At 36.7% G+C, this 18481-nt stretch overlaps 1 protein-coding gene across 3 annotated transcripts; it reads right to left on the bottom strand.

Annotated features, from left to right (window-relative positions):
* Positions 1–654: 654 nt before the first annotated feature.
* Positions 655–18291, bottom strand: LOC121859987 (PRKC apoptosis WT1 regulator protein-like). 3 transcript variants are annotated; one of them, XM_042356981.1, is made up of 7 exons: positions 18177–18291; positions 15430–15558; positions 13440–13569; positions 13020–13116; positions 11218–11450; positions 9281–9473; positions 655–7819 (listed from the first exon to the last, which is right to left on the bottom strand). In XM_042356981.1, the coding sequence occupies exons 2-7, from the start codon at positions 15542–15544 to the stop codon at positions 7625–7627; spliced, it is 963 nt and encodes a 320-aa protein (XP_042212915.1). In that variant the 5' UTR covers positions 15545–15558; positions 18177–18291; the 3' UTR covers positions 655–7624. The 3 variants fall into 3 exon arrangements, with proteins under 3 accessions (XP_042212915.1, XP_042212916.1, XP_042212914.1); XM_042356982.1 differs by lacking the exons at positions 15430–15558; positions 18177–18291 and adding an exon at positions 15164–15224 and having other exon boundaries at positions 11218–11420; XM_042356980.1 differs by lacking the exons at positions 15430–15558; positions 18177–18291 and adding an exon at positions 15164–15224.
* Between the last annotated feature and the right edge of the window lie 190 nt (positions 18292–18481).

Raw genomic sequence — 18481 nt, forward strand, 5'->3', positions numbered from 1 at the left:
CTGTGTAGATGTAATCTGTATGAGTAATGAGCTACATTATCACATCTCCAATGTGTATTTAGTCTGGTTTAGGATTAGTCTGCCATAAGATACTGATATCAAATATTTTATAATTTATGTTATTCTTTAAATAACTGACTTAAGAATTTGACTTCAATCATGGTAGCTCAACCATAAACTGTCTGCAGATTGTACTATTTCCCTAAGACATTGCCTTTAAGCTCTGATATCCATGATCAAGTCTAACTAATGGACTACTGGAACTCCTCCAGCATGTGGACTATGTTTACCCTCACACAAACTAACACCTCCCCGCCCTTGGGTTGGGTTGACCACATACAATACTCTGAAAATAGATATGTGTAATGTCTTTCAAATGCATATCATTACATCTCATACAATTCTTTCATACAGTACCGATGAAGTTTATTTTACCACATTGTCTTCTAATTCCAGAGTTTGTGTACTGCACACAAGTGGGGTAACTTAATAATAGGTCAATTGTATTTATCCTCCCCTAACCCCTTTAAAAAAAAAAAAAAAAGTGAGACAGAGAGAGAAAATGTTCAAGTTCCTGCTGGTTAATTTCCACTGAAAGAAGTCACATCTTTTCACCATAAAACAAAGGGTATTTGGTGTTTTCAAAAGCTTACATTGGCACTCCTCTTTTTATTATGTATATAAATTGCATTTATTTTTGCATTTCATAATACACACAAAAATATTTTTAGAGGAATGTAACAGGTGAAGCCTTTACATGACTCAATAAATGATTAATAAGAAGAGATCGGTAAGTATTGTACAAAAGAGGCAATTAAACTGCCAGAGCTATATATTTGATTCAGTAGGCAACAATTAATGTTATCAGTGGCAAATAATTTATCACTAGAAAACATATCCAACATCATCATCCAGTATTATGAAGACACTCAATCTGACATAATCAATCTACTAAAAAAAGTAAATAAATAAAAATTCAGCTAATATACCAATTTTCCTAAATTCTAATATTTTTGTACATATGGCTATCCCCATCACCCACTCTTGGGCAGGGAATTATACAACTGCACTTAGATCAAAATTGAAGTGCCCCACAAGGAAACTTCTTATTCAATAGATATATTATGTAATGTGCAAATAACTTAGCTGCTGTAAAACACTTGTGTTACAATTAGCAGCACAACGTCATATCTAAATTAATTTGTTCCCTATATCTTATCTGTTACAGAATAAACCAGAACCACTTATGGACAACCTTAGGTTAAACCAGTGACAGGGTGATAACATTAACTCATGGCTATAATTACAAAACCAAACAAAAACATAGTATGTTACAGTACTTGGAATAATATATAAATTATTGTTTTCTGTTTTTTATGGATTGTTCATACTTGATTGATGCAATGCAACTACTGTGGAGCCGTCACCACAACCTAACAATGGTGAGCTAGTTGAGAAGCTCCATATTCTAACTTGAAGCTTTCTGATTAGTTACGTAAAGACTCACTTTGGAAGCAATAAAATAAAATACTAAAATGGTTACATGGTTACAATACCTCTTCAGCTGAGTTTTACACACATACACACACACTTCAGTAGTGTAAATCAGAAAAATAAATAAGCAAATATTGTTTACTAGGTAACAGTGAGAAGTTTTATTAACATTCTCTCTGCAACCTTTTTTTTTACTAAACACCAAAGAAACTATTAAAGCTACAAGAAATTAGCTCATCACAGCAGTTAGGTGAAAGTAACTAGTTTTAGCATATCACGAAGAGTTACCCTTTTTTATAGTCAGTGGAGATTGCAATTAAAATTTCACATTACGTACCATAAAAGAATATTACCCAAATCACCATATGTCCTTTGGAGACAATATTATCACTTTATCAACTAAATATTTACTATCATCATATGATTTGACACTTACATGCATTACATACTGCAAAAGAGGATGAAGCTCGGAAATGATCTGTTAACTACAGTATACTTTAAATGATTTGTCTACCTAAATCAAAGATTTTTTACCTTTATCATTAAGCTGAAATTTACTAAAAACTGCATTTGTGATGGTCCCACACAGCAGGTAATTTTGAAACTGGCTTAGCAATTACCATCTTAAATGTAGCTGCCATATAAAAAGAAAACAAAAATATAAAAGGATAATTAACATCTTTCCCAACTATGTTGGTGAGTCGATGTTACTATCAAGGATTTAAGAGTTCACAACACAGCCCAAGAGTAGATTAATGTAGGGGGAATGTTGCACATATCTCCACACAGAATGTAAGGAATGATGTTTAGTATTGGATAATGTCTGGAAATAATAAATACAGTAATTAAATATTGGGTACATTGACTGTCAAAATAATTGCCATCCTTGAAATGTATTAGCTATTTAATAAACAGTAAACCCCTGCTGTATCATAGCAAACTAATTAGGGCATTTATGCTGTGGTGGGGCTTTCATGACTGGTAGACCAGCAAGTCCAGCTTGGTAACACACCAAGTCCTTGGCACATCCCCATGTAGCTGCCTATGGATGCTTTGGCCCTTGTCACTTTCCCCACTGGCTGCCTGTGTATGTTTTGGCCCTTGTCACTTTTCCCAGTAGCTGCCAGTGTATGTTTGGGTCCTTGTCACTTTCCCCTGTAGCTGTCTATGGATGTTTGGGTCCTTGTCACTTTCCCCTGTAGCTGTCTATGGATGTTTTGGCTCTTGTCACATTTCCCTATAGCTGCTTGTGTACGTTTTGGCTCGTCACATTTCCCTATAGCTGCCTGTGTATGTTTTGACTCTTGTCACATTTCCCTATAGCTGCTTGTGTACGTTTTGGCTCTTGTCACATTTCCCTATAGCTGCCTGTGTATGTTTTGACTCTTGTCACATTTCCCTATAGCTGCTTGTGTACGTTTTGGCTCTTGTCACATTTCCCTATAGCTGCCTGTGTATGTTTGGGTCCTTGTCACTTTCCCCTGTAGCTGCCTGTGTATGTTTTGGCTCTTGACACTTTGCCTTTCATCACTTGCTAACTCAACCAATGGACCCTCAGGCACTTTCGCCCACCCATCATTTAAGTTTAAGAAGGCAAGTATGAACTCCCTTGCTTGGCGCTGTAATGTTTCTGCACTTCGCCTTACACAGGATATCGGGGTACCCAAGAAACTAGTCCCTACACTGCAAGGGGCAAATCTGAAATGTGGACATTAAATTTTCACCAAGACTCTCCTTAACTAAATGTGTGTGTTCGTTTACTTTATCTCCAGTCATAGGAATAAAATTTAAGATACAGAACCTTCTAAACTTCCCACAAGTTAATTGTATCCCCTTAGCTAGTGTGAAGTCTACAGTAAGTACGTACTTAGCTAATGCAGTTTCAGCATAATTGTGATGTTACTTTTTGATACTTTTGTGATTCACCTGTAGTCCACAATCTAGGTACAATACATTTATAATCTCATTTGAGGAATATTCCCAATATAAACCTTTAAAGGTCTGGACCCTGGGGTGAAACATGTTAGATGCACCATATGGGGAGCATGGACCAATGAACACGAGTCACAGTTCTAAGGCTGTTCCATGTGCGAGCGTCTTGTGGCATCGAGCGACCAGAGCGTACACGCGCGACCTATTTTCCAAAGCGACCTGTGTCCCAACAGCCTGCATCTGTCAGCGTAAACATGCCATCTATGCAGCGCAGACGTTTGCTGGTACTTTAAGAAAATACTGCTTTTCAACATGGGTTACCTGCAGAGGTACCCAAGAAAAACATCCCACATATCAAAAGAAGAGGGAAGTACTCTTGGCGAATTTCACCATCTCTACAAGGAACTTCACTAAGATCCAAAGAAGTTTCACGAGTATACACCAAAATGTATTCTGATTGGGGACGAGGCCTACCCACTCTGTGTATATTTGTTGGAACCCTATGCTAGGAATGCTCTGAACAAAGAAAAAAAATTTAATTACAGATTGTCACATGCTAGGCGTGTTGTAGCGTGCCTTTAGGAATTTGTACAAGCAAATGGAAAATTTTAAATAAAGTTATTAAAACAAAGGTAGATACTGCTGTTGACATTGTAAAGTGTGCTACACTTTTCCATAATAACATCATTGACAAAGAGGGTCTGGATGCAAAGTCATATGCAATTCAAGAATGTACAGTTGAGAATAACACAGCACCCTCTAGAATAAGCAATGCTTCACATTCTTCTGCAAAGAATGTGACAAACATTTTGCAGCTAAATTAATAGTCCACAAGGATCTATTTTTTCGCAAGATCAAGCAGTTAACACTTGAAAATTAATGCATAACCTTCTTTAGTTGTGGTGTAGAATGTGAAGATCGACGATCAAAATATTTGATCGCTGCTTCCAGGTCGCGCATCTAGTTCCCGCTTTCTGGTCGCTCGCGAGTGCTTCACGCGTCTAAGTGAGACACATAAAAGAAAACACATGTTTGTCTGCTACACCAAGGTAGCGTGTTTACTCGTGTAGTCGCTCGATGCCGCAGGACGTTCTCACATGGGACATAGCCTAATGCAACAATCTATACATACTGTAATAATGTGTTCTACTGCTTCTGCAGACTGTGACCCAAATTTCACTCTGTATAAAGTTAAGTGCACCAGTCACATATTTTGTGGGTTGACAATGCAACACTGTTTTCTCCACAAGCTTAAGGTTAGGAGTATTATGGCTGCTACAGGGGTGCATTACCATGATACAGCAGGGAATTACTGTACAGAGAAGAGTATTTCACGATAAATAAGAAGTACCTGTTAATTAATATTGATATCATATACATGTATACACTGTACAGTATAAACTCTGTAATCAGGACACTCATGGGACTTACATAAAGTGTCCACATTAGCATGGTATCTGCTTTAATGAATGTGGAAAAAAAAAAGTCTGACTTCCATCAATTGGTGTTATGAAGCATGGTGAATTTACCCGTTTATATAGGCTATGACATTATAAAGTAAGTAGCTAGACTCACTGAGTATTCTAACAATCACAAATGTGCATGGCTTTCTATAACACCAACCCTCCAACTCCACCATAACACTACTATATAAGCACTGTCCTTTTGCTGGGTGGGGAGAGATCCACACTTCTTTTTATCTCCTAGTGGTAATGACTTCACTGTCACATGGAATAAACTGTCCTGGCCATGGCTGAACTAACTAGGTGATACTCTCTCCCAGAAATACATCCTCAATCACCATGCTTGTCCCTAATCTCCCTCCCCATTACTATACATAACCTCAGAAGACAAGACCTCCAATCGGCCAACTGTGAGACACCTCTGATGCCAACTACAGATGCCAGGTACCTACTGTAATCTCTGCTTCCACCAACCTACTGTGCTCAAGCCAGACAATACTCAGGTAAGTAGGTGTCAGATGAACCAAGTTACAGAGGTTGCTAATGCTTGGAACTGAATAATGTGTCCACGTGACTGATTAGTGAGGTGGCCACAGTCGCTTCTTAATATTTAATGAAAAAGTATCAGTAGCAAACAGGTTTGAGAATATAATTATTATCTACTGTACATCCATATGAGATGTTTTCCTGGTTTCTGAGTGTCCCGATTTTTTGGTTCAAGAAAAAATGGTGAGTGTGAGTGTGTATATGTGTGTGTGTGTGTGTGTGCAGGTATGTGTGTGTGTGTGTGTGTGTGCAGGTATGTGTGTGTGTGTGTTGGTGTGTGTGTATGTTGGTGTGTGTGTGTATGTTGGTGTGTATGAGGGAGTGTATTAAGAGAGTGTGTGTGTGTTTAAGAAAAATAAATAAAATAATATGTCTTACAACAATGAAGCGATAAAATTCTTCTGCAGGATCTGTACTAGCAACACGGTGTGATACAGGTGCTGCCGCCTATCACAGAGCCCACATTAATGTTTTGGACAGCTTTAGAGGGGATACCAAATACATTAGCTGTAATATCTAGCATAAAAATAAGCTTAAGTGGAATCCCATCTACAGCTCACTTATAGTCCTGTCAACCATCTACAGCTTCTTACAATCCTGTCAATCATCTACAGCTTACTTATAATCCCTGTTTGTCAACTGTCTGCAGCTCACTTATAATCCTGTCAACTATCTGCAGCTCACTTATAATCCTGTCAACTATCTGCAGCTCACTTATAATCCTGTCAACCATCTGCAGCTCACTTATAATCCTGTCAACCATCTACAGCTCACTTATAATCCTGTCAACCATCTACAGCTTACTTATAATCCCTGTTTATCAACTGTCTACAGCTCACTTATAATCCTGTCAACCATCTACAGCCCAGTGATAATCCCTGTTAGTCAATCATATTGAATGTTGCAAACTAAAAATATTTAGGAAATTGTATATTCTCATCTAAGTCTACTTCATAGTGTATATTTCTGCGGTCCACTGAGAACATGCAATAGTCAGGACCTGGCAAGACCTGGTATGTTTAATAAGCATACTGACCAGGCCACAGATAATAAATACATTGGAGCTGCTCATTTGACCATACACACACACAAGCCCTTAGGTAAAGGTAAATGATAAATGTTCCCCAAAAATATAGATTAGGTACAATATATATATATATATATATATATATATATATATATATATATATATATATATATATATATATATATATATATATATATATATATATATATATATATATATATATATATATATATATAAGAGAGAAGAGAAGAGGAGAAAGAGAGATAGAGTATTGCACAAATGTACCTATTAATTTACAATGGTGATGACAGGCACAGCCTTGTGGAATTCCTAACCTAAATGAAAGATTACAAATATGGAAAATAGTTTCACACCAAATGCTGTACAGTATTCCACCAAGTACAGTACTGTAATGTGCTCATATAGGACACCAGGGTGATGTACCTCAACTCCAAGGACTTTACTGAATTTTGTTAACTGCCAATTACAAATAAAGTTATCATTATAATTCTATTTTCTACAGAAATTAAAATATGTATACTATATAAATATATTTATATATAATGTAAAAATTAACCCAATTTACTTGGATACAAATAAATATTATAGAGAAATATATTTTGCAAATTCTGTTAGATATTTAATCCTTCTGTATAAGTTTAATATTACTAAAGTTATATTAAAATTTAAGAAATCATTATTTATGTTAAAATTCAAGAACAATCAGGTCAAGTGTATATGTTTAAATAACTGTTATGCAATGCCCTTTGATAAAATATATCTGAGGCAGTGTGAACTATTGTATATAATCTGGGTCAAACCTTTACTTGCCATTCTTTCTTAGCATAACAGATGTAATCAATGAACATGTGCAACCAAAACCTGACACTCTGTAAATCAAATGATCCTAATGAGAATATTGGTTTATACAGTACTGTACAGTATATTGAAATAGCAGTAGAAATAAAACATATAGAATCAGATAGCAGCACGTCTTATGAGTGGATGTTACTAGTCTGCAAAAGCTTGGATTGTATATTTCTAAAGGATAACTTACATTACTTAAGTACCAAATCACTGCCTCATTTAGTTGTGTAGTAGCCAAATACATGGCACAAAAGAGATTTGTAAGTAAATCACAATGTAGTGGTCACTACTGGGCTTATTTAGCAGTGAGAGATGCCATGGCCCGTATTAGGGCAGTGTTCTCCTGCCGCAAATTAGACCTTTCGGTGCAGGCTTGAGTGAGCTCTCCAGTCAGTATAGAAAGTCGAGATTCTAGAGAAGAAATGCGACGATCACGCTCTTCCAGTAAACCCAACAAACGACGATTTTCCTCGCGGGCACTCTCCAGAAGCTGCAACAAATAAAACATTATTATATTTTCCTCATGGAACTCTCCAGATTGCAAAATATCAAAATGAAGTATTATTACATTTCACACTAGGTGGCTGTTCAAGCCACTGCACACAGTCATCCAGTATATCTTATTCCCATATGGAAAAATCACAGACATGCTTGCTTTTCCAATCCTATCTTCACATTACCGGTATTCTTAACTCAACTCAAGTCATCATGGATTTCCAGCAGGCCCAGGCCTCTTGATCAACAGCATGCTGTATTTGGAAAATTTCTTTATAATTTGGGTAATTTTTTAATGCATGGTGGCCATTACACTGAGCATTGCCAAGTGGCAGAATATCCATTGGGTCATTGTTAGTCAACAGGGAACACAAGAATGATAACCAAAGATTTAAGATACAGTATTGAGAAATGGCAGAAGAGCACTGGAGGCAGTTGGTGAGGGGTGTGTAATGGGAAATGAACATACCCAAAGTTCTATAATGTATTAGTTATACAAAATAACTCAAGGTTGAAAATAAGAACAGTACAGGCAGCTCCGATTTACAAAAATCCTGTGCCCGGCTGGGCTCCACCCCCCCCCACCCCAAAAGTCCTGTGATTAGATTTAAAAAAATATTAAAAATCTGGTTAGAAATTTTTTCCTCTCACTATTTTCATAATTTTTTTTTTGCCAAGTAAAAATGTAAATAATATAATGCATTTTTTTTACTACCAATACACTTACTTGTAGACAGTAAAGGATTCCTAACTTGCTACATTATTTTCTAACACTCGCAATGTTATAAAATCTACATACAAGTTTTAAATGTGTCACTTTTCTCCAATAATAACTTACTTCTCAAACTCACCAGGGACAAGTAGACTCACTGCCACCAACACAGCCCAAGAGCTTGATTTACATATTGTATTTTTGCCATACAGAACTAACACAGCATCTTTGGACCTACATATGTAGTGAGGGCAATGTTGTCTTGTCTTTTTATTACCACATATTTCAACCCAGAGAAGCAAAGATGGAGAGAGTGTAATCTAATAATAAATTAAATCAAAATGCCTTTTCATAATCAAATTAAGACATGGCTACTCATGTAATAAGCCAAAACGTTTCCACTTCATGCTTCATTCCCACCCCACAATTATCCTCTCTTACTTGTATTTTAAATCTCTAGCAGTCATAAAAAAATATGTTACAGTACAACAATGGATGCCATTTTATAACACTGAACCATTCTAAATTTATTACAAACCCTGAATGCTACAGTCTTTATTTAATAATGTTAACAATATTATCATAATTAATGTTTTAAACCCCTGACTGAAAAGTTTAATGTCATAAAATCCGTTCTAAGACACACTTCTCATTCATCTTTGTACTGTATTGTATTGGGCAAAATTTGGACCAAAGAAACTGAACACTACAATTTGAAAAAAGGATGTTGTTTATGTAACATACTTCATCTACACTTTCAGATGTAGGTGTTGCAGGTCGACCGTTGGCTGGCTGACGTGTAGTGTGAAGGCTATTGGTGGGATGACTACTTGTTATGGCAGACGAAGCAGGTTGTACAAGGGATAAAGTTGAGTCACTCATGGTCAGAGAATCATAATCTTGGTTGTCTTCATCATCTGCTTCCAAATCACTTGGGCTGCAACATAAATATTTTGCACAATAAGGATTTTGTTTTTTTGCAGTGGTAAGGCATTTTATAAAGACTGATAAATCATATCTTTCGGATATAGTACAGTATTGTACCTAAAAATATGAGTAGCAGCCATGGCAGTAGCCTGTCCTTTCTAGAGATAATATGGTTAATAATATGGTGCAAAACATTTTACCAAACCCTCGTGTTACCAAATTATATATTATATAACAAAAATCCTGTACATATGTATTGTGACAATTTATCTGGACTAAAAACACAAACTTTTTCACATACAGTACCTGTATTATATACCAAACAAAGTTCGGTGTCAGATGAGTTTTTTGGAGACGTTTTATATTGCAAAACTCCCTATAACAAACTGGCAGCTCACCAATTATTTTGGCATACAGAGGTAATGCTGTAGTACAATATATGTGTTTCCTCTGTACTTACAACCTCCTGCTCCTACTCACAAGTGTTTTAGTGTTTACCTCAGAGGGTTTAGTAGCATGGTCTTGACCCCTGACCCAGCAACCCAAAATCAGTAAGGACCTTCTTCCTCGGGGCAAGATACCTGAGTAACATCACGTTCACCAGTAAAGAAAAATAAAAATTACAGGTAAAACACCAAATTGTTCATGGGTGGATGGACAGATTCTCACCTGTACCATAACGCATCACATCTTTGACAAGTGAATGAGAGATTGACTGTACTCAAGTAAAGTGTTGACTCACTCTCAATGGTGCATTTTTTAAGTTGTGACCAAGACCTGTCACCCTAAAATGATAGGATGTGTAAAGACTGACATGGTTATATGACAAGTATGACCACCACAGCTCTTTACATTATGCTGTAGACAAGGGAATAAACAAAGGTGTGACCTTGACTCTTTGCTCCAAATACAGGCAGGCAGCTCTAGAGGTTGACAAGAATAATTTATATATGTTAGGTATGAACATTCCAGCTCCTGTTACCGAATTATGCTGCAAATATATGTAGTTAAAAAATTTACGAGATGTGTGTGCAGGTGTAGGTCTAACTTATGTCAGTCAGATAGTTTGAGTAAAATTAGCTATAAAATTTTGAAGATGACCCTTCAGTCAGTTTGTTAAGAGGTAGTGACTGTGACAATCAAAAAGTATCGGCACATTGGTGGAATACCAAAGGCAAATTGATGTTCTTAATATTTCTTTTTTCAGGAGAGCAATTCATAATAAATCAATGAAGATTGGGCAACAAGGACCAATCAAATGTCCACTAAGGTCTATTTACCTCTCAATTTTTTCTTCTGGGGGCAAATATAATCTGTAATTTACCAAGATTTTCCCCAAAAAAATTTAGGTGACCCAAAGGAAATAAAAAATGAGAGGTGTCAGGTCCAAAGACCTCAATGGCCATTTGACTGATCCTTGACACTCAATTCTTGTTGACTTCTTGTGATATCCTCATTTGAACAAAAGCTACAAGAGAACTTTAATTTTCATATGATGTGAGATCTATGAGACACCCCATACAATTTATTTTTTTTCAGGAATAATAATGTCTATTAATTTCAAATGGATCCATGTACCATTGCAATTATACAATGCGAACTATAAATAAAATATTGACAAATTTCCGGTTGACTTACATACAGAAAGACTCGTGATATGGGCGATGGCATTTCTTCTCAGCCAAAACTGTCAATGGGGTATCGCTCTTAGCTTTTACAAATTACAGAATTCAAGTTGGATGTACCCAACTGACCTTTTATTTCTATGACTTGTAAATGATTTCTTGTGCTTATGGTCAGCCATGGCTTGAGGGCCTGGAGCAGCAGAATGATGGTGATCACCAGATCCTGTTGCACTTTTTTCTTTCTCCGGGTGTTCGTTGTAGTGTGTGTTGCGCCGGGTCTCAGCCGTCATTGATAGCAGCTCCTCGTCCTCGCCGGTGCTGCCTCCTGTTGACTGTGAGCACAAATGGCCTCTCTTCAAAAACTGGTGTGGATAAGCCATACCATTAGATATATTTTAAGAATTTTATGCTTTGTAAACTACAATGCATAATTGCCATCAAAACTCATCTGTTCCTCCAAAACACTACGAAATATTAATGGTTATTATTTAATCCACATTAGAATATATTCTACTTACGGAACACTGCAGGTGGACGGTGCTTAGGTATACATTTGTCTCTTATTTGGTGGTTGGTTAGCCATACTTTTAGATCAATATACCATAGCACCTTCATAATACATATAAATAATAAATAAATATCATAAAATTGTATAACATTAATTAAATAACACTCCAATAATGCGCAGAGCTTGGCGGGCTTCCAGCCTGACGCTGCCAATGGACTCGGTAAACAGTTGCTGTTCAGCTTGGTTTTCATAGTTGTGCTTCTGACGAGGATGAGATAAACACTTCCTTTCCAGTCTTTTATGGTATTACTGTACCCCCATTCAACAGTAAATGTGAGGAATTAATAAAATAATACTAATAAATAAAAGATTACAAATACTGCATTGCCATTTAGCCATTTTTTTCACTACACATGGGACAGAGAAAAGAGTGAGCAGCTGAGATTCAACCATGCAGCTTCCCCGATCTGTGTGCTAACTCCCACACACCAAGAAATGTTTATTCCCCCTATGCTTTTGACTTTATGATAAAATTATTAATTTTTCTGGACATTCTATATGAGAGATTGTGTGTACAGTAAACTTAAAAGAGTAAAAATATTGAGAAATTTATGTAAACAGGAGGTCCCCGAGTTACGAATGCCCGCCGATAGGAATGAGGTTAAAATTTAAATTGAAAATATTTTATTTACCTGATGACTTATTTTTTACTTTCATTTACTGTATTTTGTCATTTTATTTCTTCCTTTCTCTTAAATGAAATGATTTTAGATGTATATAAGGACTCACGCTATGACATTGTGGGATTTTAAACACTGTTATGTAAGAATGGTAAGCACAGAGCATTTGTTTCGACTTAAGAACGTCCTCAGAATTGGAACCCTTTCGTAACCCGGACACCCCCTGTACTGTATCTACCTTAATTTATGAGTTGAATAATAACCATAACATAGCTCACAACTCAGCCTAGTAGGGAGAGGGCTAGGAATATGTGGCTACAGTGACGAGTCTAACTTGTCAATATGCCACCAGCAATGTAAACAGATGCAGTTAAAACATACAGCTTTTAATTTCCAATAATATATAAGCACAGAAATGTTGCCACACACTAGCCTGCACTACAGTATACTGCTTACTGTATGTGCTCAGCATGGACTGCTCTCAGATGCCTGTGTTAGCAACTCGGCATCTTCCAATGTTACGAAAAAATACAGCATTTTTTCCCGTAAAATTAGCGTTTTCATTTGTATGGCAAAGTGTTGGAGCAATTTTTTTTCTGCATAAGCAATTTTTTGTAAATCGATGCTACATAAAATCAAAGCACTCCTATATAAAAAAAAAGGGTTTTTAACCTTAAGAAATTAAATAAGTTCCAAAACAAAGATAAATATTGTAGTGTTGAAGCGCCTGTTTCTCTCCTTACCTCTGTAGAAGGTAGATGAACAACACCAGTGCTCCGTCTCTTTTCTCGCAGTTTTCGCCGATCTCTCTGCTGCTTTCCTTTGTTTGTGTGGTTTGGTCTATTGGGCAAGGGAAAAGGTGAAAGATGTTTGATAAGATACAGTAATCGTAGAAGCTATTCTTCATACACACATAATGACGATAGATGGACTGTACTATGTCAGAATAAGCCAATACACATTTAAATTATCTTTTATAATCATATGAAAGTAAAAATAAGCAAATGAACAAAAGATCACACAATGAGAAATACTGCACCAACCTGTCGAATGAACATAACTTCAGTCAAAGTGATCATTTTGAAGGCCATCAGACCAGGGGTGAAGATTCTTTAGTTTTTTTTTTTTGGCAGACTGTACACTACAAGTTGAACTTTACGTACCTGTTCACCCTCTTTTCCTTGAGTCTGGTGGCAGGCTTGGGACTGGCATCATGGTCAGGAGCACCAGGAAAGAGCCCTCCACCAGTTCCAGCATCACGCTCACTTTCCTCACATTCTTCATCTGCTTCGCCTGTTACCCAATTTCACACATAATAAGACTATTGTACATTATCACCCTAAATACTTAAGCTAAGCAATTTCTACACGATAAAATCAGGTTGTGCAGATTAGCAGTGCCAAGCAGCCGGGATGTGCCCAGACTTGGGGCTCGGCAAGTGATTTTTCATGACCATGTGCCTGGCACTTGTTCAACGGAGCTAAAATTTTGAAAGGTAAATACCTAGATGGGGATTTTTCAGGTGAAGCGTGACTCCCAACTCCCTGTACACGTTCAACCAGGGAGGTCATCAGTGTACAGTACGGGAATTAGTGACCCACGTCAGGTGCAGATATTTTATCTCTACATTAAGCCACCAACCCGCCTCTAGTCAGTCAGTGTCAAGTTGTCAATATTTCAAAGGGAACACCAAACTGAAAGGCTGTAGACATGAGGTGGCAGGAGTTATGTTATCACATAACAAGGGTTACTACCACTGACACCATTTAGATGGACACAAGTGATCTGTGAGTTGATACACATATAAATTTGAATGTGTTAAAATGCTTATTAAATTATTCCCATAAAACAATATTGTATAGGCAAACATTCCTCCAAAAATCTGTCAAGGTATTTGTCACAGTCTTGGACACAACTGATGTGTCTGAAAACTTTTGTTACGCTCATGGTCTTGGACTCACCAGCTTTGCCTGTAGATAATTTTATTCAAGTTCAGTCTGGTCTGTGGCCTAGAGTGAGGAGTTACTTGCACACAGACATTTAAATCCTATTAAACTTCCCTTCCCTAGATTACATGTGTGTGTGAATATTGTTGACTGTATATATTGTGGATAATTATCAAGAATATTGGGTGATAGTAATATCCCCGTTAGCTGGAACAATTGGTGCAGTGCATTTCCGGGTTTTGTACTACAGATATTCACATTATGGATAATTCTCCAAGAGCATATCTCTTCTGTAATGCAGAGGATGCCAGGACTGTACTGTATTTGGATTGAATATAGATGTACAAAGTTAATAACCTTTATTCATTCCTTCGTAGAATTGAGGCAGTTTAAGAAAAAAATTAGCAACAAAAATAGAATTAGTGGTAGTAGTGGTAACTTTTGAAATGTTTAGCGTTAAGTGATAGAGATGCTAAATTTTATGGTATTGTAGTTAGCGGAAACACCACTGCAACCATGGCACCCCTAACTACTTAACATACAACACTGCAAAATATTGTACTCCTACTGAGATTTACTTACATATATAGGACAATACTTATACATTGAACTTATCAGGTGTATAATATTCATCTCGCTTTCTTCTGTTCTTCACAATTATAAAAAAACAACATACTGTACTCCACCAGTTAACTGCTATGTATAATACAACACTACTTTACACTCAAGCACATACTGTACACTACATAATGTTTTTACACAACAATATATAAAGATTCAGTTTAAAAAAAAACAAATCGTCACAGATTATCATATCAACTTAGATACTTTTTATAAATGTACACATCACTTACTTATTAAACTCACCATTTTTGCAAGTTTAAATTCATAAAAGGATTCCTAAGTAACTGTAACAACAATAATCAAAGTAGTGAACATACACAGTACTTCCAGAAGCTGCTCCATGGCGTTCCTGTAACTGACTATCTCAAATGGTACTGATAGCAAAGATAAGATGATGCAAACCCATACTTGAACACCACAACCTACATACTGTACTGCCATGAGATTACTAAACAGCCAATTCTATGCAAAGATGACTTCAATTAACTCAAAATAAGGTTATTATAAAGGGAAAATTATTGTCTTAGAATAATCCTTTTCCTTTCATCTAACACCTGCACGTGGTAAAAAACTTTAGTGGTACCTGGGCGTGAGGTGGGGTTGATGTTCCTGGCTCTAGCAGTGCGGATACGAGATCGACGCGAGGAAGTCTCAAAGTCTATGTCCACATCCTCTTGACTCACAGAACTTGATGCCATGATGCCTCACTGCCCTGTGCGACAAGTACCTTAATTTCATTTCATAAGAAACTGGTGAGATAATTTTGTTCAGTAATTCGGTTGACACCTTCTTTACTACCATGTATATTAACTGTATATCAATGTCCTTAGTAGTTACTACACATTTTACACCATGAATGATGATGAGTGGGATGACTGTGGAGCCTATGTCATGTTGTGATGAATGGGATGAACCTAGAGTCTATGTCATGGTGTCACTGGCTGTTGAGTGGAGAGGAGGAAGAAGGATAAGAAATAATGGAGAATCCATCTACAGTACAACAACAACTCCGAGATGGACCACATAAACATCCATGTTGGCACTCACTGACTTACAGTGAATACAGACCTAACCTAAATTACTAGTTCTTTGCAATTGTATTCATATAAAATAGAATAGGATTTCTTTCTGTGAAAAGAACCATTCCTACAGCCTAAACATAAGGTGGGTGGCAAGATCATGTCTGGCCATCTTCCTCCGCCCAGTTTGCCCGTCGAAACTGATTTATCGCAAAATGTATTCCTCTTGCATTTTTTGTTTCTTAAAGTAAAAAAGTTTTTATTTTCTATGGAGAAATTATTTCTTACATCACCATACCTGCAAAAACAAAAACTAACCTAAAATAATATCCTAAGATAGATAGGTTAGGTTGATTTGGTTTGTTCATCTTACCTATGATAAAACATGTAGTATACTGTAATGTAAACAGTGAATATGGTATTACTATGAGTTAGCATGGTAAAGATTTGTTGTATAGAACAGTATGTTCAACTGGATTTTTTATTACTATAATAGTTTTTTTTTTATATGAACGAATCTTACCTTTATTTTTATTTTTGGATTATTGCTTATTTATGGAGATATGACCCATTCAACACAAGCAACAACAAATTTGGGGTTAAAAACACAAACACAAACACACACAAAAAAAGGACCTTTTGAGAACCCAACCTAACCTAACCTATATTATAACCCATCTCATCAAAAACCTTACCTTAACCGATGGACGACCAATCACTGTTTCCGTGAACATTGTTTCATAAGCTGTGAATTATGCTTATGTTTAGTAAACGTGACCTGGACATGACCAAGATACAATGGTGTAAGGATTTTAAATTCGCGAAATACGTTTTCACTGAATATTGTATTCAACTCTTTCATATGACCTGCTTTGACCAATCAGAGGACAGTTCAAATCTCTAGGCAGATGTATGTATGTGCAAAAATTTCATCTATCAGTACAGGTCATTCACTTTCTGGCTCCCTCGTAACCTAAATACTGAAAGCACGCAAAAATAAGAAGAGAACCACTATGTCCTCCGGTATAAGAAGAGAACCACTATGTCCTCCGGTATAAGAAGAGAACCACTATGTCCTCCGGTATAAGAAGAGAACCACTATGTCCTCCGGTATAAGAAGAGAACCACTATGTCCTCCGGTATAAGAAGAGAACCACTATGTCCTAAGAAGAGAACCACTATGTCCTCCGGTATAAGAAGAGAACCACTATGTCCTCCGGTATAAGAAGAGAACCACTATGTCCTCCGGTATAAGAAGAGAACCACTATGTCCTCCGGTATAAGAAGAGAACCACTATGTCCTCCGGTATAAGAAGAGAACCACTATGTCCTCCGGTATAAGAAGAGAACCAACCACTATGTATCACTCCGGTATAAGAAGAGAACCACTATGTCCTCCGGTATAAGAAGAGAACCACTATGTCCTCCGGTATAAGAAGAGAACCACTATGTCCTCCGGTATAAGAAGAGAACCACTTTGTCCTCTGTTATCAGTTAAATAATGTATTTTTCTTTAATAGGAATAGAACTTTCCCTATCTTTTAAGTCCTGTCCAATTTGGAAGGATTCACTGACTGTGGTAAAGTCATATTCGTCCAAAACAAAACACAAACTATTTTATTAATAAAAAATCCAGCTGAGAACAAACAAATCTAATACCTGGAATGACAACAGTGTTTATAATGGGGGAAAAAAGTAACCAAAATTATAATGAGGAAATTGCAACTGGGATAGTCTTGATAAGAAAATTTACCTTAAGTTGCTAGCTAACCTGGATCTGTCCTAGAGCATTGCATGACTTTAAGCAACCTAACTTTATTAATTAGGGTTGTTGTGGCCAATAGGATACCTTGTGCACTAACGACCACTGGTTTGTTACAATAACCACCCAGCTGTGAAAGGACATCAAACTTTAGTCAGGAATGTGAAGTACCATGTCAGCTACACTTCCTCCTTAGTATGTGGTGTGGTATACTGCCTCTAACAGGTTCCCTAGCCTACTGATGCCACTTTTCACCTTAATTGGTCTCGACAGGTGATGAGACTCCTCCCTCTACAAAGACTCAACCTGACCTCACATTCATTACTCGCTTATCCTGTAACTTTTCTTTTATTTAACAAGCTTCTACTTTCTTTGACATAGTATTAATCTAGATGCTTCATAATAACAAGAATGACATGACTGGTGTATAAGGTCGCCCTGTTACTAAGTTTCCCTCCCTATATCACACCCTCGCCATATTTCCTCTCCTCAACCTTCACTCTCTCACCACAAGACATTAAATGAACCTTAAGGAGGATATTAACTTACTTCTTAATGTCTAGGTGAGAATCATAAGCTCCATTAGATCTACTGAGGTTCTATGTGGTGAATTACGTCAAGTGTCTCAGCGGCCAGTCCTCTCTTGTCACTTTCAGAAAACATCGACATTAAACTATAAATGATATAATAGACGGTGGTATAAATTTCAGGTCAGAGAAATATAGAATTGGATTGTTTTTATATAATTTGTTGTGTGACTGATCCTTTCTTTTATGCCTTCAGATGGTTTTAAATTCGTCTTAAGCATTAATATATGACAAGTTCTCCTTCTTATTGGAAAACTTATTATTTAT

This window comes from Homarus americanus, unplaced genomic scaffold, assembly GCF_018991925.1.
Source record: "Homarus americanus isolate GMGI-L3 unplaced genomic scaffold, GMGI_Hamer_2.0 scaffold38393, whole genome shotgun sequence".
In the NCBI taxonomy this organism is placed as follows: Eukaryota; Metazoa; Arthropoda; class Malacostraca; order Decapoda; family Nephropidae; genus Homarus; species Homarus americanus.